The 26,288-nt window shown below is 40.7% G+C and overlaps 1 protein-coding gene across 1 annotated transcript; it reads left to right on the top strand.

Annotated features, from left to right (window-relative positions):
• The first annotated feature begins 4,965 nt into the window (after window positions 1–4,965).
• Window positions 4,966–20,565, top strand: LOC115372658 (carbohydrate sulfotransferase 15-like). Its single transcript, XM_030070720.1, has 8 exons — window positions 4,966–5,116; window positions 12,815–13,494; window positions 13,848–14,187; window positions 16,942–17,085; window positions 18,171–18,327; window positions 18,584–18,740; window positions 19,556–19,703; window positions 19,932–20,565. The coding sequence occupies exons 2-8, from the start codon at window positions 13,021–13,023 to the stop codon at window positions 20,120–20,122; spliced, it is 1,611 nt and encodes a 536-aa protein (XP_029926580.1). The 5' UTR covers window positions 4,966–5,116; window positions 12,815–13,020; the 3' UTR covers window positions 20,123–20,565.
• The last annotated feature ends 5,723 nt before the right edge of the window (window positions 20,566–26,288 follow it).

The raw sequence follows: 26,288 nt of genomic DNA, 5'->3' as shown, positions 1-26,288 counted from the left end.
ATTATGATTTAGAATGAGACCTCAAGCCTAATCTGACTTTAGGGGAAATGTTTGGATGGCTTCCCAGGCAGGGTTTCACTCAACTCCAATTTACAAGACAGTCCGGAAATGGCATGCCAGTGTGTGAGCGATGGAGGGAACAAGTCTTGAATAAATCTCTGGCAGGCAATGGTGATTAAACTAGTCTAGTCCATATTTCCATGTTGAAAACGGCCTTCTACCACAAATCTTTGAACTTTGTATGCTCTAATCTTTGTGCTCAGGCCAGTGTATAGCACAGCGCTGTGATTGCAACACCACTGGTCCCTGAGGTCAATCAGCGGATGAAAATAGATTTTCCAAGGAAAAGGCTTTACGGTTCAGGAAGTGAGTGTGACGTGATTTCATCATGGGTAAAATGAGGGGGAATCTGTATCCTGGAATCAACCTGAACTCTGGCCTGAACTCTTGCAAAGCTGACAGGAGTGTGTTTCCAATCATCAATTTCAGAAAAGACCGCTCTAGACAGGGACAACGCTGGGTCCTTTAGTATAAAACCATACTACTGTGTAGGATCAGCTTCAGCCACTGACAGAGGCATGATATCACCAGGTTAGATCAGCTGGCAATACATCATAAAAAGACAGCTGCGGTGGTGATATACACCCATATCTATGACAAGTAATACATTCTTTAAGGTAAAAAAAAAAAAATGCAGCAGCAGTAACAGCCCCATAAGAAATCATTAGGCTTGCTCCAACCGATGATCTCTGTTTAATGTTTTCTTCATCCCTGCACTCACAGTATGCTGCTGCTTTTACCAGATGTGTTGTGTCACTTTTCGGATCCATTCAAAGGTCGGCCGTGCTAATAACACAGAAGAGGACAGGACATGCAGTTAATTACATTCTGTCTCAAAGTCAAATACCAGAGTGTTGGAGGAGCGCTCGCCCCCTCACACACAGCTCCAACATGATCATTAGAGGACATTATCTCACAACGGCTGTTCCGGTGAACTAATGAAAATCTAATGAATTCTGTTGCTGCTGTTAGATTTAGCACAGAGCCGAACAGAGGAGAGATGCTACAGTCTGTCGGCCTTTCACCTCTAACGCTCAGCTTCTCCTGCAAAAGGAAGCAGAGTTTCATAATAAGAAGCTGATCATATCCCTGAAGAAAAGGACTTTGGTCCAAAACGTCTGCGTAATGATGAAATCAGTAAGCCGACGAAAGCAGCACGCACTGGAAATTAAATAGTCCAAGGTGAGCTGAGATCCACGTTTTGACTCAGGAGGTTGGAGATGAAAGAGCAGAGATGAAGGCAGTTGCAGCTGCAGTAAAAGTGTCTGTCTAGAAACAGAGAAATAGTTCCTGTATGTGTCTAGATGTCCCAAGGGTGATAATGTCATTTAACCGTGTGTGTATGAACATGGCTACATCAATTAATACGCTCCAAATCTGAGACATTTATACTGATCAGATGTAATTATCTGATTCAGGTGACTGTGGTGAGCTTGTGTATCCATCTGTTTTGACCCCACTAATACACAGCTTGTGCATCTGTATAAGATGTGTATGAATCACTATCGCTTTAACAGGGAATAATCAGCAATTAGACTGACTCTCATGCATATGGATTTGCTCTAAAGGGGAGGCAGTTTATTCAAATGAGACTTTATCTTCATACAGCAGCGTCAATTTCCCAGGACCGGCTCTTTCACTTGTCAGAAATGAACTATCTCACCTCTTTAAAGTCGCCACCGGTGGGTCCCCCAAAGATGAACATCGTGGCAGACTTCAGCATTTTATTTTGTTTCCCTCGTTTTTTTTCTGTTTATTCCCTGCAAGAAACAGATGTTGTGACGGATGGTGAGAGAGTTGGCTTTCGACAACAGAATCAATTTCCTTCCTGTAAAGGGGAGGAAATCAAATGACAGCTCTTTGAGAACGCTCTGTCCGGTATGATGAATGGCTGTGGATTTAAATGGTTTTCTGCTATAGTGACACGATTGTTTATAGGAAAAAATCATGGCCAAAACACTAAAGCACTGTTAAAACAAAAAACAAAACAAACAAACAAACAAACAAACAAACAAAAAAAACATAAATTAGCAATGCACCTCACATTTTTTGGGCCTTATTTGTTGTTTGGTGGTGTACTTCATTATTTTGTGGAGTTTGATGTCAGAGACAATTTCAGCTATCTCAGACATAAACAGTCAACGCCAAACAGGTTTTGGTGTCAGTCTCTCTGAGAGTCAAGAGCAAGGCCTTTTCCTTGACCCACCATTTTGCACTGCCAGTCAGACACACAATCAAACAGGGAGCAGAGATAACAATTTCTGCACCAATAGTTGCCAAAATAGACCAGAATGTTGTGCAACCAACACAACTCATACTTCATTTTGAGCAACAGTGACAGCTGTCATCATGGACATGTCCACAAACTAGTTGATTTGCTATATCAATCAATTTCCATATTATTGAAGGGAAGAAAGTCACATCCATCTGTGGTTGTTAATCACAGTCATTCTAGGAAACATAAGAAATCCCTACCAGAGTAGGTTGAGGGAAAGTGGCTACATCAAAAAATTATAAATAAAAAAAAAAAAAAAAAATACATTTTTGAGTGCCTTCAACGTCACAAATTGGGCATACACCTGAGTTTGAAAATGTTCACTTTAATTAGAGAGTTGACACCCACAGGGGCTGCATTTTAAAACAGGGGACTGATAATTGTGATGGTATGTTTGTGAGTGATGTTTGTTTATAGCAGTGGATAAAATATTAGGATCAGGTGATGGATTGTGTTAATGTGCACAGAGTAAGAATACATTTTACTCCCTCTTAACTCTCCCTTCCTTCCCAAATTCCTTTTCCTCCCCTCTTTCTCTTAGTCTTTGGCCAATGGATTAGCACTTTGACAGAGAACCATCTCTTTATTTCTTCCTTTCTTTCTTTCTTTTTCTTTTTTTTTTAATGAATGGCCATGTGAAATAAAGGCATCTTAAATTTACACCAAGCCGACCGTGTGCCGTGGAATGTTTTGGAGAGAGACTTGCACTTTTATGATTTTCCCAAGATTTTTTTTTTTCACATTTACAAAGAATCCCTTGTGAGTTGAAATAAGAAGACACCCCAAGTTTCCAAAGAGCACCTATTTGTGATCATCTGAAAGACCCAGTACTTCCACTCCATTGTCCCCATGTACACCCAGAGCTTTTGGAATGATGATAGAAACATTGTACGCTATTTTATTAGCATGATGATATTGCAGTTCCATTAAAATTTCAATACAATTTAATAGGTAGCCAATTTTTATCTTGAGGGTGCGTGTAATTTTATCATTATAGGTCTAATTAGTAATAGTGAGACATTATCATTCATGCGGACTAGTCACAGACTGAGTGAATCACTGATGATGTAAAACTTCTCCATCAGTTTAAATGTACATACATACAACACACTGATCACTACAGCGCACTACACAGTTGTCTCAATAACAATGACAATGAAACCAGGGGTTTTCAAACCTTTTTGTTTTTATGTTTCGTGATATTCTCTTTCACTGAGCCATGGACCCCCATGTGAAAAGATTTTGCCTTGGGGACCCTGGTTAAAAAAAAAGAGAGAGCTGTAAGTCTTGAATTATTTAGATGCCAATCATGAACAAAAGTTCAAAAAGGTGCAACTATAATCAAGCAGATTCACTTGATTTCTTTCTTTAAAAACATGGGGAAAAAGTTGATTAGTAACTTAGCAAAAAAAGAACATTAATAAAAACTAGCCAAATTAAAAAAAAAAAAAAAAAAAAAAAAAAATCAAGAAAACTATATTTATAATGATTGAAATTATCTATAGATACAAAAGTCACATCAGTGATGCTGGATCACATTTCTTGTGTACACTTTGCACAAGAATTTAAAGTAATCCTCATTTGGATTTTCAATTTGAAGTTTCCCCTTACTGCACCACACTTCAGCCTGCAAAAATATCAGCTCTTGTCACCCCAGCATCAACCACAGCTTATCCTCAACAATAACGCACTTACAATCTAGGAGAGCTGATCGCAGACTCTGGTGAAATGATACTTTGTCTTCAGAGGCATCGGCTCTCCAGCTTGCTCAAGGTCACACAGTGCGTTTCATCAATGCCTTATTCATCTTTGCTTCACAACATACAAGCAGTCACTCTCAGAGAGACCATCAGCATGATGAACTGAGGTATTTCATTTTTCAACAGCACGTAGTGATACAGGGTCGTTTTCACGGGTGATGCTATACCACTGTGTCTGAACTGACCAGGAAATCAAATCAATCAATAGGCTGTGATGCAACCATATTAAAACAATTTGAGTAAAAAAGACTATTAAGCTCAATAGTGTCATTGAATGGTTTACGGGTGATTTCTGTGGAGCTGCACATTGGACACTGAGGCATGATGCACAGAATTAAATGAAGGCTCATACAGCATGAGGGATTTTTCCTTTTGGAGGGTTTCCTCAAACCTTTTCATGTCTCAGATTGTGTGAAGATTTATTATTATTGATTGCGCATTGAAGGGAGGTACTAGGGAGATAACAGTGCTGCTAATGAAACCTAGAATCAGAATAGCTCTCGTTTGGATTAACTAAATTATAGTGAGATTAAAATATCTCACTTTGTTGCGGACCCAGTGAGGTGCCCTCAGTGTCCACCAAGACCCTTTTGGGAAACACTAACCCATATCACAAAAAGTATTGATTTATACATCATTGCTCCATTTCAAACCAAATCGATAAATGCATTTCCAGGCTGACACGCAGAGAAGACCAGTTATGCTGCTCGTGTTTCCTGCTCTGATCCAAATGCGCACCCTCCCCTTCTTCCCTCAAGTCTCTGCTGCGCGCAGAGGAGCAGCCAGACGCGCCGGGCGAGATGGAGAGAGCGGAAAGTCCCGCATTTCAGCGACCAAATTCACCAGCAGCGTCGCAACAACAACATCTTCTCTATTGACGATACGCTCTCTAATTACTTTTTTCACCTGCGATTCATAAGGACATGGCTCGAGCACATTTCGATTGCCTTGACCGGTGGTCATCATGACTCCCGAGCGCTTGAAACAGAGAGAAGCCTGAGGTGACAGACTCAACTCAAAGGTGAGTCCTTTAATCCTCATTCAGAAAGACAGCTGATTAAGACAAGTTGAGAAAAGATGATGAACTTAGTATTTTGTAAAATTTCTGGTGTAATGACAATTTATCTTTAAAGTTATCCATCATCCTAATATTACTATTTGTTGCATTATTGCAACAATTTCCACCATGTTCCCTTCTTTTCATTCTTAATCTAAATGGAATCACTCTTGTCTTACTGACTAAGAAAATTACCACTATGCTCACTGATTTAGTATATATGTGACTATACATAGGATCCATAAATACTGTCTATGCTTCCTCCTATCCCTTCCTCATACCATCGAATTGACTGAAAGATGTCATCCACTGACATAATCCTGAATATTATTTCTAAACAAGTGACCAGAATAAGTCTCTAAACTCTTCCACACATGTATAGTGCGTGTAACACTTTGTTAATGCTTTTTATAAACTAAGCTCCTCCGGGCTGAGTTTTCCCCCTGACTGAACAGCTGCAGAATCTCTCAGTGTCATTTCTCTGGGGGGTAAAAGACTCTTGGCCCACCAGAGATGGAGCCACAAACAGGGCTGACAGAAGGCTGTTATGAAGCAAAGATAAACCGCTGTAAACATTTGGCTGCATGTTCCCCAAGTCTTCTGCTTATCTTGTATTTATTATACTGTTTACCCTGAAATAACAAACCGAGGCATTCGCTGTCACCTCATGCAGTGAAGATCTGACTAGCAGAAGTTAAATTCCTGTTGCTAATTCCCTCCATTAGGGCTAAATGGTTTCGTTTGTGCACTCAAGCAAACAAGCCGTGAAATGATTGGTCTGTTTTTTTTATTTTATTTTATTTTTTTATTTTAGCATATTTCTGATGCTTAGTTTGAAATCTGGAGTGAGGTCTGCGGATGTGTGAGATGTTAGTGCACCCCGGTGTTTCTGTTTGACATTTCAATTGCGTCCCCCACCTGCTTTCTTCTGTTGTTTTGTGGGCCACAGCATCATTCAGTGTGCTGACCTGAGGGCCTGACAGGTAGGCTGACTGAACGGATGACCTTTGGACAAACCCGCCTCTGTTGGCTCACAGTGGCAAGCTTCCAGCACCCTTCTGACATTAGAGCACTGAGGGGCTCGGGATGCTTGTGTTTCCTGGGTTTATTGTTTACTGGAAGGAGGGAGAGCTGAGAGTGAGAGAGCAAGAGGAAAGATGTAGTGTGTAATTATCAGTTTTAAGGCTGTAAGTGGTAACACCTCTCCACACTCCATAACTCTGTCCACACCCAAGCCTAACCTCAATCAGCCTGCCCCCACCCCTGCAGCCTGCAGCCCGCAGTCTGCAGCTGGCTGCTGGTGGGGCAGGAAGGTTTTAGGTTGCCCCCAAGTTAGCGGAACAAATGTCTGAAGCTGCTGTGACGTCAAAGCTACGCTACTCTTGGCTTGGCACTATGTTTGAAGGCTTAGGTAATGTTAAAAATATGAGAGAGAGACGGGGGGGTGAGTGAGAGAGAGAGAGAGGGAGAGGGAGAGAGTTAATGCCGTATCAGATTGTTTAGACTGGAGTCTAGGGGTCCACCACAAATGGAAGAAAAAGATTCTGTAACAGAGAACATTAGGAATGTGGAAGGATAGCATGATACTAATTTGTTTTGGCAACAGCTTGTAGTTTCTTTCGTAAGAGACACAGGATTGATTTATTTAACCTGAAATGACAGCAAACTGATTTCTGATGCATTTAGACTGTTGTGTCTATAATGCATTGTAAAATGAGTCATAATAGATCATAGTCATAATGCAATACAGTGCAAGCTATGAGTGCTCATAATGCATCAGAAATGGGGGGCCTTATAAAATGACATAGCAGCTCATAAAATGTGACTTTTTCATTTCAGTTTCTAAAACGCCGTGACTAAGGTTTTAAAGCTATGTGCGGAAAAATTAGGCCAGCAAATTGCTAACATGCACATGCATAATGAAAGTTCAAGAAATGCAACAAGTAAAAAAAAAAAAGTGCTTTATTTAGCTGCGCACGTAGCACTAAATACCAGATTTACTGGCCAAGACAAACCTTATACCATTATAATGTGCATTAAGCAGCACTTCTGGGGAAAACATTGGCCGCTATTGTTTTAGTTCTCATGAGTTTAATATTTATGTTCATAAAGCACTGTGATTATAATATAGCTAATGATGCATGATAATTCTTTGTAATTCTTTAAGTATGAACTTAAATTTTCCAAGCACCTGTTTCAAAAGCACATGGTGGGAACCAGTTCACATACCACAGTTCACATACCACAGTTGTTGGTTGCATGCAAGAATAAACAGAAATATCAAGCCAGGACTCGTGTGACATTTTTTTTTTTTGTTTGTCTCTGTGAGCAAACACGGGTTACAGTGATTAATCTCACAAATTCAAACACACTGTGCTGACAGTTTGTGTCCCGAAGCGTTTCAGCAACATCGTCGGCAGCCAAATGATTCCTGATCCCACTTGGGGAAGATGTGTGTGTCAACTACACGGAGAATAACACCAGGCTTCAGTTGCTAACCCAAGCTCTGGCTGCCCTTTGTGTTTGCGAGGTATTGATCAGGTTAATCGATAGGCAGAAAGTGATCAGGCAGAAAGATTCTCTTGCTCAGATTTAATTGGTTGTTCTGCCATGATTTATCCTCTTGGAGCAACAACAAGGAATCAGTACATGCAGTGCAGATGCCTTTCTAGGCTGTAGTCTACTATTGATCATTATCAATAACATAGTCTCCACTGTAAGACCAAAACAAGCTTCCACACAGCTTCCACATCACCGAAAACACTCCCCCCCCCCCCCCCATAAATAATCTGCAGGATGCCTTTTGCATCTTTGCATCATAGGAGATGGCTGGCCAGCTGGAGGACAGGTTCAGATTGATCTGTTTTGATCTTGTCTTATGAGCATTTAGTCATGGGTGCTCCATATCCATCTTTGTCCTGCTGTTTGCTAAGATTAGAATTGCTTAGGCACAGCAAAAGAAAAAAAATGAACTTCACCTTTTTTGTGTGTGTAAGATTTGGAGTAACACTGAGGGTCCAAGGGAAAGTAACCGACCTGGTGTGCAGTGTGCTGCCGACCCAGGTTGAACCCACATCCTCCTCTCCTTCTCCTTCTGAACAGCTCCTTGTTAAACAGTAGGAGAGACGGTTCACATCCGCTCTGCTTGTTGTTAATGTCAAATTGGCTTTCAAGCCATGTGTGACAACCATTTCCCACAAAAAAAATATGCAAACATATACGCACATGCATGCACAAATGGACACAAGCGTAGTGCAGCCACAAACCACATCTGCACTCCAGATGTCCCCAACTTGGACTCTGGTGACCTGGCTGATCAGACAGACACCATTGTTGAACACACCGTCATTAGAGGTTTAATGTTTCTAGTATTTTTGGTTTGTTTAGACTGTTGCTACAATAGGCTGCCTATGCAGGAGGCTAAGGAGTCGGATTCCTGTGCAGGCATACATCATCCCTGCCTGACACGAAAAATCAATGTGCACATCTTGTCTCTTAGTGAGAATGAAATGCAAAGAAGGCCAATGAGTCTAGAATGATGAGATGGATGAAGCCCACTTCCTGAGATATTTGTGCTCTGCCAAGACTTCATCCCAAATCTGTCTGTGAAGCCAGCCAGAGAGGAAAAAATATATTTTTAAAAAATAATAATAATAAAAAAACTCGGGGCCAAGTACCTCTTGCTGGAGAATAGTTGTTGTTTGTTGCCCTTCAAATCACTTTTACTTTTATTTTTTCCCCCACACATGGAAACTTTTTTCTGTAACTGTGGTTTGGTTTCGTTTTCTCATCCATCATTGTTTGACTTCACCATCAACTGGGACGCTATCTTGTTTCCTTTTGTGGAATTGGTTTCTCTTGTGCCTCCTACTTTGCAACACTGGGATTCAGCCAAGACCTATTCACAGTATGTGCTGTATAAGGTCAGGGCATGTTTATGAGGTTATAAACATGAAGACATGATTGAAACCTGTTTCAGGAGTGAGGTTAGTAATCATGACTGTGTGTATGTGTGCTTGCTGTGTTTCAGCTTCAGGCAGAACTTATTGTCTCCTTACTTTATCTGATTTGCGGTCACTTTTATCCATCCTCTCAAGGCATTCTTCACATTTGCAGAAGCAATTTCATGCTCAGATTTCACAGTGTTGAAGCTGAACAGAGCGGTACATTAGACTGGACATATACATCTGCAATGATAGCATTTTTTTTGTCTTTGGAAGGAGAATTGGAGAGCTTTGCAATGATTTGGACTGTGGTGTGTGTGCGTTGTTTATGTTCATTACATTTATAACAGGAAATAAGATGAGGCTGACTGGCATGATTTTGTGGAGAAGGAGAGATAAAGAAAAAAGAGAGGGTGAAGGGCAGGCTAACAGTGTCTTGTGTGTAGGGGGAGTTTATGTAGCCCCCCACCCCCCCACCCCCCACATGCGATTGCATAACCTGCATCCAATTTAACGGACCTAACAATTTCGATGAATTATTCAAACAAATGCAAAGAAGGCCCTCTTAAATCAGCAATTTCTTCTTAATTGCAATCAACTTTTAATATCATACTGTCACAGCATCTTCTGTTTCAAACTAAAGCTCACAGTCAGGATGAGTGAGGGGAAATGGGACTAAAGGCGAGCACAAAGACGGAAAAAAGGGAGTTGAAATCACAGTGGAGGTGATAGGGGAAATAGGGATGAATGTGTGTGCATGGGAGAGTGTATGCATGTGGGGGTTTCTCTGCATACTTTCGGCATGAGAATATAACACTGTGTTGTGCTCATATCCAAAGAAATGTGGTGGATTATATACACTGGCCTCCCACAGGGATTCCTCTTGTATTTACAGTGGAACAAATGTGGGTTTCATAGCATTGCATTTTATTTAGATAAGGGAAATGTGGCCAGTCCTATTAATTAGCACTGTGAGCTGCCTCTCTATTGGTGCAGCTGTAAGACTGGAGAGGACTAACACAGCATACAGCAGATAGAAGAGAGTGAGCTCTTGGCAGAACAATAGTCCCAGAGGCGGAGGTGCACCATCTGAGGGCACACAGCACGAACCGCACAGATTGAAGACTCGCAGTCATCAGATATTCAACTGAATGCGATGGCGTTTCACTCATTCCCGCTCCTTTGAAATGGCCCTGTGAGCGACACAGCTGATGTATAACTCATGTGGAATGGATCATTCATAAGCCATGTGCTGCCATAATGAGGCAGCCTTGTCCTGATCCATTTGTCAAGGTAGCTGGTAATAAAGGTGTGTGCGTGCGAGCGTGTGTGTGTGTGTGTGAATGTGTATGTATATGCGATGCGGTGTGCTCTGCAGGATAAAAGTGCATAATGGCTCGCACTTCAGAGAATTAAGCCAAGAGTGTGCAAGATTTCAGATAAATTCACAGTGTAAGCAGTCTAGCTCACTGCATTGGTAACATGGGTAATATCGCATTCTGCTTTTGATATTACATCAGACTTGACATTCTGTATGCTTTGTGCGGAAAAAAAACGTGCATGCGATGATGTATTGGGGTTTTTATCCTGCGCTGGATTTTGATTGTGGAGGTTTTACTTTGGTCAATCCCACCTGCTGTTTGTTTCAAACCACAGATCGATTTTAGACCCGGGAGGTCCAATGGCTGTCTCCTCTACTCTCTCTCACACTATTTTTCTCATCTCTGCTGCTTCACTGCTCCACTTTCCCTTTACCCTTGACTCTCACTGTCCTCCTTATCCTCCACCACATTTCCCAATCTCTCTCTGCTCTCACACTGTAGATGTTTTTCCTCAACCAGCCGCTAATGGTAATAGGTATAGTAACAGAGAGGGACCAGAGGATAAAGTTTACCTGTATTTATGTTTGTGACAGCACACACACAAGCATGAATGAGATCTTTCTGAGCAGGACCAATAATCCACACTACTTTTAATAATACAATAAAACCAGCCATAACACTATTTTATAATAGTAATCTTCATTTTTATAGCACTTTTGAAACCACAGTTACAAAGCACTTCACAAAAGGATTAAAAAAACAAACATAAAATCAAGAGCAAAAGCAGTAAAAGCAAAGTAAGGAATACAGAATCAAGGCGGAAGGGTAAGACCATGTCATTAAATGCTGGTAATAAGCTGCAGGGCCAGAAATATTTGTGCTGTTATGCTGATAGACCAACAAATACACAGGAAGTGATGTTACAGCCCCTTTAGCTATAGAGCACTCATACAAAAGCCTTTTTAAAGATGTCAGAATAAGGATGTAGCCTACTAACCCACAAATGGTGACTACAGAGGGCATGAGGGTGCACTGCCATAAATCTGGAGGACCATCCCACAGGCAGCACCATTTGTTGGTTGTTGAAACTAGATGTTGTAGGATTTAGTGTGCTAGTGTGGGTTTTGTTATTATGTGGGTACAACAGATATTTCTTTTAGATTACAGCTATGATGCCTGTAGAATGATCAAGAGGAAGCGATGCCGATCCCTCCACCGCCGACTCAACACTACCACTGTCACCTGCTTTTGGGATCATCCACAATAGGCTTAGGGAATGGCTGACCATTTCCTGGGGCTTTGGCGCAATCCAAAAATGATTGCAAGCTTTTTGTGGGTTCAAAGAAATGATCAAGTACTGTTATTACAATCACAGTTTGATTGCTTTCCAGGGACCATATTTCTAAAGTAAGGGGCATTACATAAGATAAGACTGAAATGTGAGTGGCCTTTTATACACTCTGGTTATGCACCATAGTGAGTTTACTGCATATGATGATTTAATGTCACCCCTCGTTTTTGTGGCCCCACTTTAATAGACCCTCTGTTTTAGGTGTCACAGCAACCGTTCACAAGGAAAGAAAGAAAAAAAAAAAAAAACACCATAAAATTAGATAGCACTGTGTGTAATTCAGTAGTACTGGCAAAGGGTTTTTCATTTCAGGGTCCAGTGAGATTGTTAAATCTCACAAACTCTGAAAGGAAAAAACAAAACAAAAGTAAGCTTCTGGCTGGGGAGAAGAAAAAAGAACTGTTTTAAAAGATGTTTTATACTTACGTGTCTGGAATTCATCAGCACACGCCAGAAATAATAGCCCCTACTTTCTTACCACTCACGTGGCAGGAGAGCGAAAAAAACAAAACAAAAAAAAACACTTGCACTTGCCGCAGTGCTTGTCCACCTGTATCAATACAGGAGCCACGAGAGCACCTTTGATCTTGAAAAGTGATATTTTCAGGTTAACAAAATATAGCTCTATATGGGGCTTTAACTCTCAGAGAACAGTGGTGTGTTCTTAGTGTGGAATTACAGACTAACTATTATGCTGACCTTGGAAATCTCTTAGTAGGGCTTGTCTTTGCACACATTATGCAGTCCTCATCCTAAAGCAAGGGATCCCCATCTGGCAGACCACACACTCAGCAGCTGACCTCAAACCTTTTTTAAGTGACCCTTACCATGGAAAGGGGTATACTTTTAAATTCACACATTCATGCCTCACAAGAGGAGTAAAGCTCCCTCAAATCTGCTAATCTTAGAATAGTACACACCACCTCTTTCAGCTATGAAAAATGACTATATTACACATAAAAGGAGACGAAGCTGCAGCACTTTAAGTGAAAACACACTAAATAAATAGCTGTGCCCTGTTTTAACAACTGTTTTTGATTCACAGGAGGCTCTGCTGAAGATCTGGGACCACAAAATGTCAGAATTAGATGCAAAGGATGATCTGCGGATTAAAACATTTGGATCTCACATGAATGAGCTTGTCCTGTTTCCAAGCGTGACAGACATCTTCCTATAGATGAGACTTGAGCAGTTTTATGGAAAACTTTACCTGACTCTGCCTGTTCCCTTCTACCCTGCACCCATGTCAGTATGTCACTATCGGAGTGCAAATACGCAGGGACTCCCCAAATGGACAACAGATATAACCTACACAGCCTCTCCACCTCTGAGAAATACAGGAGGAGGCCTGTAATGCCCTTGTTTGACCTAAGTCCCGCAAACGTACCTGAAAATCTGGAGGTCAGGTGGGTTCCTCTGTTGTCACTGACCAGCCTGAGGAGCATCTCAAAAGTCAAAGTGGCCAGCTTCTTACTGGGCTTGACATTGACGCTGTTCATCATGGCTTCCTATATCCTGACCTGGGACAGGAAAGGCCTTCTCTTCACTCCATCTCCCTTTCAGCTGCGGCCTGTTGTCATCCTGACCGGCACAGAAGCACTCGAACTTCCTTCTGAAAAGAGTTTTATAGATATGAAACTGCTGGTGAAGAGCATCAGCTCCAAACTTGAATACACACCCAGGAAGGTGCCTGATGAAAAGGATGTAATTGCAACAGACTCCCGTGTAAGTGTGGAAAAATGGCTCGACTCACGTTGATTACACATCGCTATTGTCATGTGAAAACCTTGTAAATGCAATTTTGGTGAAATTCATGTTTGGATTACACGCTTCTCTATGAGTTGAGAAAATACTGCCACTCTTATGACCTGCTTTCAAAACCCAAACTCAAAACTGCATGGTGGTCAAACTAAGGTCAGGGCTATTTAAACTGAAATTTGCAAGGCTGCAAGGTTTTCACCTGGCAGCAACTATATGTTGAATGAACCAGTCTACACTTGTAATGTCAACACATAACCACAAGAAATAAATCATTATGAGGTGAATTATAACCCTGTGGTTTGTTCTACACTCCACAGTTGTTCTCTGTGATTCCTCGCCAGTTCCTGCCTGGCATCAAGAGCCCCTGCTGGCATGAGGAGCTCTCCAGTAATGTCAACACGGATCCCTACAGGAGGAACCTGTTCACACTTCGCTCCAAGAGCTTCAGAGCTGTATGTGACTATCTGAGGACTCATTTCCAAGAGCACTTGTACCACAGGGATGGCAAGCAGTACCGTCTGCGGTGCTTGCCATACTTCTACATCATCGGCCAACCAAAGTGTGGCACTACGGACTTGTTTCACAGACTGCTACTGCATCCAGAGGTCAAGTTCACCACAATGAAGGAGCCACACTGGTGGACCAGGAAACGCTTTGGTAAGGAGCATTTCTGAACACTGCTTTTGATAATTGTGGTTTGAATTTATGAAGGTCACCCGACGTACTAAAGTGAAAGAAAATTGAAAGAAGAGAAAAAGAAAGGCAGCTCAGATAAGAATAAAGCAACGGTGATATAAATCATGAAGCAGAAAATAACTGTAGGTACAGATATAATCCAAGCAGAACATTTAAACATTGGGTGATAATGCTGATATTTTCTCAGTGGATATACCTAATCAGCTGTGTTCGCAGTGGAAAGGACCACAACCTCTTGGTATTAAACTGTCAGATATAAGGGTGCACTGCGGATCTGCATCTGTACCCAAGAATGCACCCAACAAGGTACAGCGGTGGTCCTTAAGGTGCTGACTTCACACCCTGTCTGCATTTTAAATCGTGCACCGCCCTTTCTGTCAGCAAAACACACATGTATGAGCTGTCTTTCAATTTGAAGGTAGGCTTTTTCACAAGAGACACACTCTGTGTCTTTCAATGGTTACATTTTTGTACTAAAGCATCAAAACACAAATTAATTGTGTAACATAATTATTACTTTTAATATGCAGGTGTCAATCATGGTGTATAGAGTGTTTTCAATATTGTATTTAAAAGGCTGGAGTACTTGTACTATTTTATTCCTATACATTTTGTTTTCTGAGAGTGAATCCACTAATTGAGTGGTTTATTGGGAGATACCTGAACAACCTAAAATATAAATGCTGTTGTTTGTTGTATTTATTAAACAGATTATTACATTATTATGGTCAAACAGAGCAAATAGGTTTGAGTGCAAAATTGTTGACTCTGCCATCCAAACTTTTTTTTTTTTTTTTTATTGTAAGTAAAATATATTTGTGATTAAAATGCAAATCAGAAACTTTTGTTTGCAAATCCTCAAGTTTTTCTTGCTGTTGAGGTGAATCCCGTGGTTGGTACCTGGCAGATGTGAGACATGTTTCTACTGGCCAGCCTCAGTGAGAGAGACAGCTTGGCAACATCCACAGTTATAATGTAATAGTGTAATAGCTGCTCTGATCCACAGATTCAGCTCAACAGCAAGCAAAAGTTTTGGATTTGCAAACAAAGGTTTTGGATTTCTAAATGAACGTTTTTAATGCCCATTTTAATTGACTGATTGCAGTGTCAGTAGTTTTTCTCTCAAATCTTTTTTTTGATTGCAAATCTGTTCTGTTTGATTACATCTGAAAGAATCAAAAATCACCCCTTAATAATACCCATTAATATTAAAAACAACAAAACAAATGCATCATAACACAAACAGGTTGCAGGGGACACTGAGGTGCTAAAAGTGTGTCTGGATAAAATTACAGTTAACATTATAGCCAGGCTCTCAGCATTAATGATCACATATTTGCCTAGCTGTGAGGCTGATGTTGATAATAGTGGAACTCTTAACATACCATAGTGTTAATGCATATTTTAGCGCATTTATTTAATTGATGCTTAACATAACAGCTGATCATTTTCCAAAACATACCGCGTCTTTTTAGATCTTTAAATGTATTTTTCCGAGGCAGCCAGTCTTTCCATTCACGTTAGTATGGTTTGAAAATCAACTTGTACAGACTTGAAACTTGCTTAAAATAGCCAATGCGTCATAGTGTGAACATTCTGCCTGAGTTACTTTGTAATTGCATGAGTAATTTAGTGCAATGCCTGCATTGTTCTGAAAAAGTCCTCTGGTGTGTTCACATGCTGGTCCGATAACCAGGCTTTTGAAGTCAGCTGCTAAACTTTGTGCTCACTTGCTATTTCGTTGGAAAATCAGACCAAGATGCAAACAAGGATGGGCTTTGTGCAACAGATGATGTGGATTTAGCACGTTCTAGCGCTAAAAGCTTTGATTTTCAGTCCCGGTCATTACCAAGTACAAAATCTTTGCACCATGCCTCTCCATTCAATTGTATTATTTTTTCCCCCCTGCATTCCTGCAAAGACTCCCAGATCCTCTCAGTTTCTTACCCTAACCTTACATATGGATATGACAGAATTTTACTTCTAGCTAACCTTTACCTAAACTGAAGCCTCTCTAACTTACTGCCTCAACTTAACCGTCTGATTTCACAGAACCCCTGCCAAGAATACAGGTGGGGGAAAAATTGAGCTGTCAAACTTTGAAATGCTTTCCATGTGACACCCACACAACAGAATGTACGTTTCCACCAGGAAATAATCCCTGAAGAAAAGATCGTTTTACAAACTAAGTTCAATCGTCCGTGTCTTTTAAACAAAGGCATGAATATCAACTGGAGCAGCAGGGAAGGTAGGTTTAGCACCTGAGCTTGAGAGAACAAGTGTGGTAGCTTTTGTGGAATGGTTGGTGGTAATTAAAAATGTAGTAAATGGACTGAAACATGTAAAAACATCAGTGTGGTCCTGTAAAATCAGCCAAAACTGTAGCTTCAGGAGCAACAGAATAACTTGCACCTGAGATGCTGAATAAAATTATTATTGTTTTTATATTTATCTCTTCTCTGTCATTTCAATGAAAAAATGTCCTATTTAATCCTGGCTTCCTTCACCCACTTGGTCTTTAGGTTAAAGATAGAGCTTCAGCAAAGAATGAAGTAAAACTTTTCTCCCCGTTAACAGGGGCCGTCACAGAACCTCACGATCTCAGCGTGAGGTTGATTGTATTACACTCCAAAGGTTTTATGAGCCATTACGCGAATTAAAATTGTGAATTATGAGGATGCAATGAGTGTAATGTTGCTGTACCTTGTGGCGCAGGTTATATTCGTTTCAAAGATGGCTTCCAGGAGTGTTTCCCTGTGGAGGATTACTTGGATCTGTTTGACTTGGCAGCCCACAACATCCAGGAAGGACTCATTGGAAATTCATCTGGAGACCCAAGCAAACTCCAGCTCATAGCAGGTGAACACATGTTAAAGTGTGTTTGTGTGTGTATGTCTGGATGTGTTTCTGTAGGAATGTGTGTGTGTGCGCGCTGGGTATTGTGAGCAAGCTTTGTGTAATGGATGAAAGGATCTGTTGTCTTTACAATCTTCATTTGGTATTCACCGACTGTAGAAGACCTTTGAACAGCCCGAGAACTACAGCCTGACCCTGATTGGAATTAGAAGAGTCTTTTTTTTTTTTTTTTTCTCCCTCCCCTCTTTTGTCAGTCATCACTCACGCCCTTAATGGATTTCTGCTAATTGGTTCTGACCTAAGCAGCACAACAATGCTAATGCTCCATGTGAATGAATAACATACTGCTTACTTTTGGGATTTGCATCATTCCTGACATTGAGTGGCCAAAGGAGACGGCCCGGTGTGTCTGTGTGGCTGATTTTCTGTCCTCCAGGGTGATGTGACCGCTGACTTTCATTCATTGTCACTGGTGCTGTATGTGTGATCACAGATAAAGAAGTGAGCTCATACTCCTCTCTTATCTGTCTATGAGAGACAATAGTGAAAGTTCTAATAAAGACTGAATAGCTCTCACGAAAATAAAATTTCTCAAGTTACACAGAATCCATTTAGGTAGAAGGTAAAACACTGACTTGTAACCAAAATGTGATTTCAGGAGGCCTTATCTCGTCAGGATTACTGAAGCTTGTAAGTCTGCACCAGCTATTGGTCATAATTTACACAACTCGTTTTTTTTTTGTTTTGTTTTTATCTGTTGTTACATAACATTTTGGAGGTTATACAAAATATTCAGTTGTTATACATTAGATATGCTATTTTGAAAAGGTGCATCTGTGAGTTGTGTAATATCTGTCCCTAAATTCAGGGAATATTGAGACATCATGCCTTCTCACTTCCATGCACCCGATAAGGAAACTGTAGTTTTGCAACTTTTGCAACTTTCATTTCACATTTTTGCCTAATATACTGCTGAACTTTGCCACAAAATGTTACATAATGTATGATGTAACATTATTCTGCACTACGCAATGTGCGTTTTCAAATCGCTTGCTGTTACCATGTAGTGTTTGCCAATGTATGGACAGGTGAGGCCAGTGCATCCACCATGTGGGACAACCAAGCCTGGAGTTATGTGCGTGGAGACGAGGAGGAGGCAGAGCCACCGTTCCTGGCCCAGGACTTTATTCACGCAGTCCAGCCCAATGCCAAAATCATCATCATGCTCAGAGACCCTGTGGAGAGGTAGAGACACTCACATGTATATCTGTCTGTGTGGCTCACAGATCAACATAATCTGTTAATCTGTGCTGCTGCAGTTGTGTAGATCATTTTCGTTTATTTGCTTCTTTTACAGGTTTTTCTGTAATTTAACATTGTTGCAAACTACAGGCTACTTGTCGTACTTAAACCATCTCAAATATCCATTATAAACCAAACCCACTTTTCCCTGTCTTTAATTGCTGTATTTAATCACTCAACTGACACCTCTGTGCCCCAGGCTGTACTCTGACTACTTGTACTTTAAGATGGCCAACAAGTCGGTGGAGGACTTCCACCAGAAGGTCATAGAGTCTGTCCGGTTGTTTCAGTCCTGCCTTTCAGAGACGTCTCTTCGCTCCTGTGTCTACAACACCAGTCTCTCCAATGCCATGCCGGTCAGTTTGAAATGTTGAATTCCAGCTTTTACAATATAATTACAACCTCTGTTAACAGTGTGATGATTTTACTGATACTCAACAGTAAAATTTGTGCTTTGAGAATCTCCAGATGTTCCCGGAGAGGTTTTGAATGAACGTAATTGGTTACTGTGCTCAAGTGGTTCTCAGTTTTGTGCAGAGGGCAAAATAATGCAAAGTAGCTGCCCAGAGTCATTCCAGAGCCTTTAGCACATCTCCTATCGGGCAGCGCTCCGCCTCAGGAGTAAGATGAATTATGAGCTGTGTCTGTTGCTCCAAACCACACCATCAGATACATGTGGGAGACAGCGCTGTAGTCCTCGGCAGACAGGACTACAGCTGAAGATTTACTACATCAAGAGCACCAATCAACATGCAGTCCCACTCAAAACACTTATAATCAAAAACATTTATTAAAATCCATACATCTTTGCTCACCACTTCTTTTATGAGGGCATAATTAGAAAAAATGATCCCAGCTTCTGTATGTAAACCAGCCTTTACTGTTGGCTGTTGGGAAGTGGATGAGAAATAGATAGATAGATAGATGTACTATGATGACCCCAAATTGGGAAATTCTTGCAAATAAAATTTGCAAGAATTGGGAGTTGTCATAATGTCTTCCAGGCTGTGGGATCGAGTTTGTGCCTCTGGATAATAGCCTGTTCCTCCAGAGTAGCCTTGCACTATGGTGCCCTCTTTAGGACAAAAAAAGTATGTACAGATGGAAATCTTGCCTTCACCATTCATCCTGTGATGACTATTACTTATGTTTTTGTTGTTTGTCCCCACAGGTGAGACTAAATCTGGGCATGTACATAGTTTTTCTACTGGACTGGCTGACAGTTTTCCACAGGGAGCAAATTTTAGTTCTTCGCTTGGAGGACTATGCAGCCAACCTCAGAGTGACAATCAAGAAAGTCTTTAATTTCCTGAGTGTCGGTATGTATTGGTAAAGATATAATATCATCAGTCAGAGTGAAATGTCATGTGTATATTTAATTCAGCACTTTATTTTAGTATTAAAGTATTAAATCTTATTTTAGCTCCATTCTAAAAAAGAGCTATCATTTCCATTGTGGATTTATGAGTAGGATTATCTGTCTTTTCCTCCTCAGCTGTATTTTATCCAAGCCTAAGGCATACATATTGTGTCCCGTACCCCTGCAGGGCCCTTGTCAGACCAGATGGAGGCAGCACTGACCAAACGGCCCATGTCCAACACCCGCCGAGCAGCAGACAGGAGTCTGGGCCCCATGCTTCATGCCACCAGGGACCTGCTCAGGGAATTTCACCACCCTTTCAACCTCAAACTGGCCAGTGAGCTGGACAACAAGGCCTTCCTCTGGACTGCCGCCTGAAGGACCATGAACTTATCTGGATGAAAAGAAAGAGCAGCCTGGGCAAGAAGCAAACCCCGACGATGAACCACTGGCATTATGTGACATTTCTAGGGCGTGTATGGGTGCTTGTGATTATTTATTTGCCTGTGAATGAATGTGAGTGACTCTCATAAAGTGAATGTAAAGTTTGACTGACTGCGCCCTCTGCTGGCGATGTCCATGACTCCTCCCCCGACAAGCAAATGCTCAAGGACAGGCAAAAACCTGAAAGACAATAAGATGGACATGAAAAAACAAAATGTCCACGGGATTTCAAAACAAAAGATGGCGCAATAAGTTATGACAACTCTCTATACTTAATTCACACATTATTTGCTTTGTGTTTTCAGATGGCGTTACAATATTGGAAAGCAATTCCACATCTGCTTAATAAATAAACTGCTGAAACAGATTATCACGACAAATTAATGTCTTCGCTGATGTAAACTTTTGATGTGGTAATGTACCATGATTCAAGAAGCCAAAACTGATAAGTCATGATGATGTGGGTTTGAGTTTGGTTTCCATATTATGTAACATCCCCTCTGTTCCTCCTTTACTGCCACTCTCCTTCATGTGCTGTAAAATGAAACTGGGGTGCCACAAAAAAAAAAAAAAAAAAAAAAAAAAAAAGAGAGAGAGAAAGAGAAAGGATCCTCACTTGAAGCAGTCAATTGTAACAGCTTTTGTGTGGTTTTGAAACTCTTATAACCCACTTTTGTGCAGAAAGTGAGTCTGTGAAAAGTGATGGATGGCATTTTGAAAGATATTTTAAATAAAATCAGAGAACCGGCTGATCATGTCTCAGCCTCTCCAATCTTGGAAAACAAAGAACGAGTCAAAAACATGAGCTGATTTAGTGAAGTTGCTGCTGGTTTGAGTGACCGATGATTTAGACATCATGTTGACATTCTTGGATTTGTCACAAGAGGGCAGCTAAACCTCAGAGAATAAATTAATTTCCACCGAACTGAGCCGGCATCTGGATGCAGAGTGTTTGCTCTACAGCTTATGCTATCTCATGGTGTTATTTGTGGGATACAGTACATTCACATATGCACAATTACATTTCACAAACTTGTTCAGGCTTCTCTCTACACATAAAAATAGTTCTGTAAAATGAAATATCCCTCTTCAGTTTTGAGAGTGATTGATTTGAATCATCAGGCTGCTTTATTATCACAGTAACAAAAGAGAATACCTGCTGGTGTGGAAGGACATTTTTTTCCAGCCCAATGCTTTTACTGGCAACCAATACAAATGTTTTTTTTATACTCTTCTGGCAAGACAGTGATGTCTGACAGTTATAAATAATTTTGCCACTGTCAAAAGGCAAAAAAATTGGTCTGTACAAATCATACCCTGTCTGATTTGAGAGATGCACTACATTGCTTTTAAGGCATTATTACTAAAATAAGTAAAAACAAAAGTCCAGTGGGTTTGATCAGTAGGGGAATGCCATTATGCAATGTTGTCAACACCAAGTGATAAAACACAGATTACATGCAAGTTTGGATTTTTATTTCCTTATTCAGCACAGCAGTAATAATGGTAGAGGACTATGCTTGGGGAATATTAGCACTGAAACACCACGGAATGTATCTCTTTTTTTCAAGCACTGTCATCCCGCTTGTAAATAAGAGGTATTATGGTGTAGTGAGACGTCAGTGTCACAGGAGTTGGTGCTGAAATAGCATCATTATATTCTCTTTCAGGCTTATTGAGTAAATTACCTCTACTTCATATCAGTGTGAGTCAAAGGAGCCGCATCTCAGTGCAGTGACATTCACTGAGGAAGCTAGAAAAAATAAAACTACTGCAGCTCTATGCTCTTGCCTGTGGTGCCTGCCACTCTCGTCTCTATCAATGAAAACATCACTATACCTGAGATAATGACCTGCCTTCTCACTGCTTGCCTTTAGAAATGATTTTTCTTTGTTTTTGAATAGGATTACTGTCTCCTTAGATTGTGCAGGGAGACCATTAAAATCAGCAAATGAAAAGCTAACCAATCCTTGGGTAATGAAATACTTCTTTCCTCTAGCAGAGCATAAGGGCTTTGCTTGCTTAAGTTGTTCCTGCGTGTGACTGATTTACTCACTAAACTCTCCTCTGTGCTCCTGTTATTAGTCAGTGCCATTTGAGAAAATTACAACACTTAATTCTACCTCACTTTATAGGGTGACTGCCCATTATATTGAATGTCCTTCAGATTACAGGTGACAATTTGTCTCCACCATTGTCGACAGCAACTGACTGAAGAAAAAAAAATCAAACGATTGACCGGGGAAGGATGGTGGAAGAAAATCACATTATTCAACTCTGATTAGGCTTATGTGCATTCACAGTCTGATTGGCTTTAAGGACAATGGCTGCGTCTCAGGAGCCCTGGGACTGCAGCGCCGATGCTTTGGTGAAAGAAAGGTAGCCCGGCTTGGCTGATTGCCCTCTTTTTGTGATACTGACCACAATCCTCCGTAGGATTTTCACAGACCGGGGGAAAACGATAGGATGCCTTTTGACACTCTCTTATTTTGTCAAGGACTTAGCTAGTGTAAGAGATTGGAGTGTGCGCAAGCATGTGTGTGTGTTTGCATGTGTGTATGTGTGTGTTTGCACCTGTTGGGTAGAGTTATCTCTTTTTATTTTTATTTACCTTAATCCCAGGAAAGTAATTGAGCACATATGCCCTGTTGTAGTATTCGTAGTAAGCTGGTCAGTGCCTTGCTTGAAGGCACTTTGAACGTAGTTATTTATTTCCTTTTACCAGCCTGTCTAGGATTTAAAGTGGTCACCTTTAACTAATAACCTTTCAGGCACATGCTTGCTTCTCAAGTTTAAAATTTCAAGTTTATCTTCATTTATATAACACTTTAAAAACAAAAACAAGTGTGCGCCAAAGCACTTCACAAACAATAAAATAGACAGACAAAATAAATGAGGTGGATAAGGTGGTGATGGCACCTATTATCATGGTATACACAGGCAGTACAAACAGATCAAGATGAAAACAGAATTTTGTTTTTGAGGTAAAAGGCCACCAAATAAAAAATGACACTGGAACTAGTTAAAAGATGAAAACAGGTTAAGAAAAGTTAAAAGCCAAGGAATAAAAATTGAATTTAAAAAGGATCAGTAGACTCGGCCTCGCTGTTCCAGAGCCAGGGGGTCGCTGCAGAGCAAAACTAAACCTTCATATATTTCCCACCAAAATTCATAAATTGAAGCTTGCAGTTGTTCACTAGGGAAAAAATCTGGAAGAGGACCACACACTGGACAATGTTATAGTCCTGAATCTTCACCAAAACTGCTATTTAGGTTGTCAACAATTAAAAACGAGCTTCAGGAATTAGGGGAAATAAAACTGAATAGCGACTGAGAGGCCTTTGAGTTGCAACTGAGAACCTATCATTAAAGACAAAACACTAAATCTGTATGAAAAGCTTTACAAGTGATTTGAAGCTTTTTTTGAACTGTGTGATCCACATCAAAGTCAAATGTGAAGTCTTGAGTCAGTTTTTAGTCAGTTTTGAACAGCTGCCACAGAGTCACGTTGCCTCTGAGTGAACAAACAGCTCTCCAAAAACACTTGAAACTCTGAAACTGTCGTTGAAAAATCAGCACTAATTAACATCGGTAAGTTTGCTGTGTACAAAAGAGTTTACAAAGGGCAGCTCTACCTGGCCCCCATACATTTTGCTCTTAAACTGTGAACTCTTTTTTCGGGCGAACAGTCTGATATCTGCTAGTAAAACTGCTCCTAGGTAAATACTGGAGCTGCTCTCAGTTGCTGTGGGCAGGCATGATATCAAATCTTTCATCTGTAAAACCCATATGGTCTTTCTGTGCAGCGTGAGAATGAGAATGATGATGATGATGACGACAAATTTCTAAAATTAAAAAACAGAGAGATAAACGGGGAAAAAAACACACACGCACACACACCATTGACATTGTGCTAAAAAGGCATTTTCCGGCAGGGCAAATTATTAACGTCAGGTATCAAGCAGCAACCATTTTGCTGTGACATCAACTGTGCTAAGAACAGCAAATTGCGTACATCTGGCACTCTGATTCAGATAGTACTGAGCTCAATTAATCCAATTATAAGGTGGTTCATCTCTACCCCAATTAGACAGAAAGATAGACAGACAGACAGACAGCAATAGACCTGATTCTGACTCATTTCATGACTGTAATGAGTCATTCCCACCACATATGGGGATATGATGATACAGATAGTATTTAAATAGGACTTCCTATATTATAATATACCCTATGCCCTTTACATTTATTCTTAATTAAGGAAGTTTTGAGATGAAATGATCTCAGTCGTTAAGTCGTAGAGGACATGACAATGGTCTAATATAACACCATGTCCTCTTATGTAATTAAAGTGCACCATGTGAGGGGTGTGCATTGCAACCATTGAGTGTGATTCAATACGCGTCTCCAAATGTGATCACAGATACTAGTCAACAGATGGGTATGACGCGATTCAGCCATGTCATGATGCGATACAAGGCGATGCAACAGTGAGAATCATTACATTTTGATTCTACTAATGCTATAGTTCTGCTTTTAGTTGTGAGGAGAAATCCTAGATTTACTAAATTCAGCATCAGGAGGGGGGCGTGGGGGGATTTTCAGTGGGTTTGTGCGATCGCTTTATTTTCATATCGTCCAATCATGTTCATCCGATCACCAATGGGGCGGTCACAGCACGCCACTCAAATGCTAGCATGGATGACTTTTGCTTAGTGTTGAAGACAAATTTAACATCTTGTAACTGGGAATATTATGTCTTGTACCAAATTGCAACAGTTGAGCGTAAGGATATTTCGCAGCATGTCTGCAAGCTATGTAAAAGATGTGTACCAGTGAAGGGCATGCAGACTACTAATTTGTTTGCATACGTGTGTGTTCACCATCCCTCCAATGCTGCAAAACTCTCCCAAGTTAGTATTGTGAGCAGTGCAGGTGTTGTTAGCCAAAGCGCTGCTCACCATGTTGGTGCACTGTGTGTCTTTGCTTGGTGCACCATGACACAGAGACACAGACACATCCATGAACTTAACTACTCGTATGGAGCGCAGAGCAAAGTTCTGGTGAGCAGGCACATTGGAGAACAGAAACGCAGGGTGTGGGATCCATGGAGATGGCAGCGTCTCAGGACCAAACTGGTTTGTGATTAAGGATTTAAAATTCTAGTGCAGATTAACAAGGCACAGCAGGCAGACTTGCCACTCCACCAGAAACATGTCTAAATGCATAGTAAAGCTAAGATTCTAGAGATTATTTTTATAACACCTTAGTTCTTTTTTTTATTATCACCTTCATATCGGCGTAGGAAAAACCAATCATAGATCATCCCTTCAGTTGTTGATATGCGATCCAATCAGCCAAGCCTACATTAAAGTGGTGATAACATAAGAATTATTAGGAATCTCATTGTTGGGAGTTTCATTCATTCATTTTCCAAACCGCTTATCCATAAGGTTCATGGGGAGAGCTGGAGCCTATCCTAGTGCTCATTGCTTCTTCCTCCAGGCCACACGGATCCTGAACTCCTAATAACAAAACACTTTATAACAGACCACAACACCACGTACCATCTACCTGCAGTATCAGACAGCTCAGCGCCTTACTATCCCCTGCTGTCTGATGCTCACGCTAACTCTGACCCTCCGTCGGAGCAGGTTGTTCTTCAGGGTTTTGCAGCTCAGTTATGGATGTGGGTCAGTGCCTTTCACGTTCCCATTCATCCACTCATTTTCTATTCCCTTTCTTACTTTCTTCTTATTTGTACTTATTGTATATTGTTGTATATTGTACATAGGTTATATATTGTATATAGGAGTGTTATATATAGACTTTCTATTTTATTTTTATTTTATTTTTTATCTATTTTATTCTTATCTATTTTTACTTTCACAGTGCTGGAGTTGTTGCAATCGCATTTCACTGCTGCTGTACCCGTACATTCATGCATGTGACGAATAAAAATCTTGAACTTGAACTTGGGCGGAAGGCAAGGGAAACACCCTGGACAGGTTGTCAGTCCATCACAGGGCAGAGAGACAAACAAGCACATTCATCCACACATTCACATCTAGCAGCAACTTAACATCTCCAGTTGGTAGTT

The sequence above is a fragment of the Myripristis murdjan genome, chromosome 15, assembly GCF_902150065.1.
Source record: "Myripristis murdjan chromosome 15, fMyrMur1.1, whole genome shotgun sequence".
Classification (NCBI taxonomy): Eukaryota; Metazoa; Chordata; class Actinopteri; order Holocentriformes; family Holocentridae; genus Myripristis; species Myripristis murdjan.
This window is presented reverse-complemented; position numbering and strand designations above follow the sequence as displayed.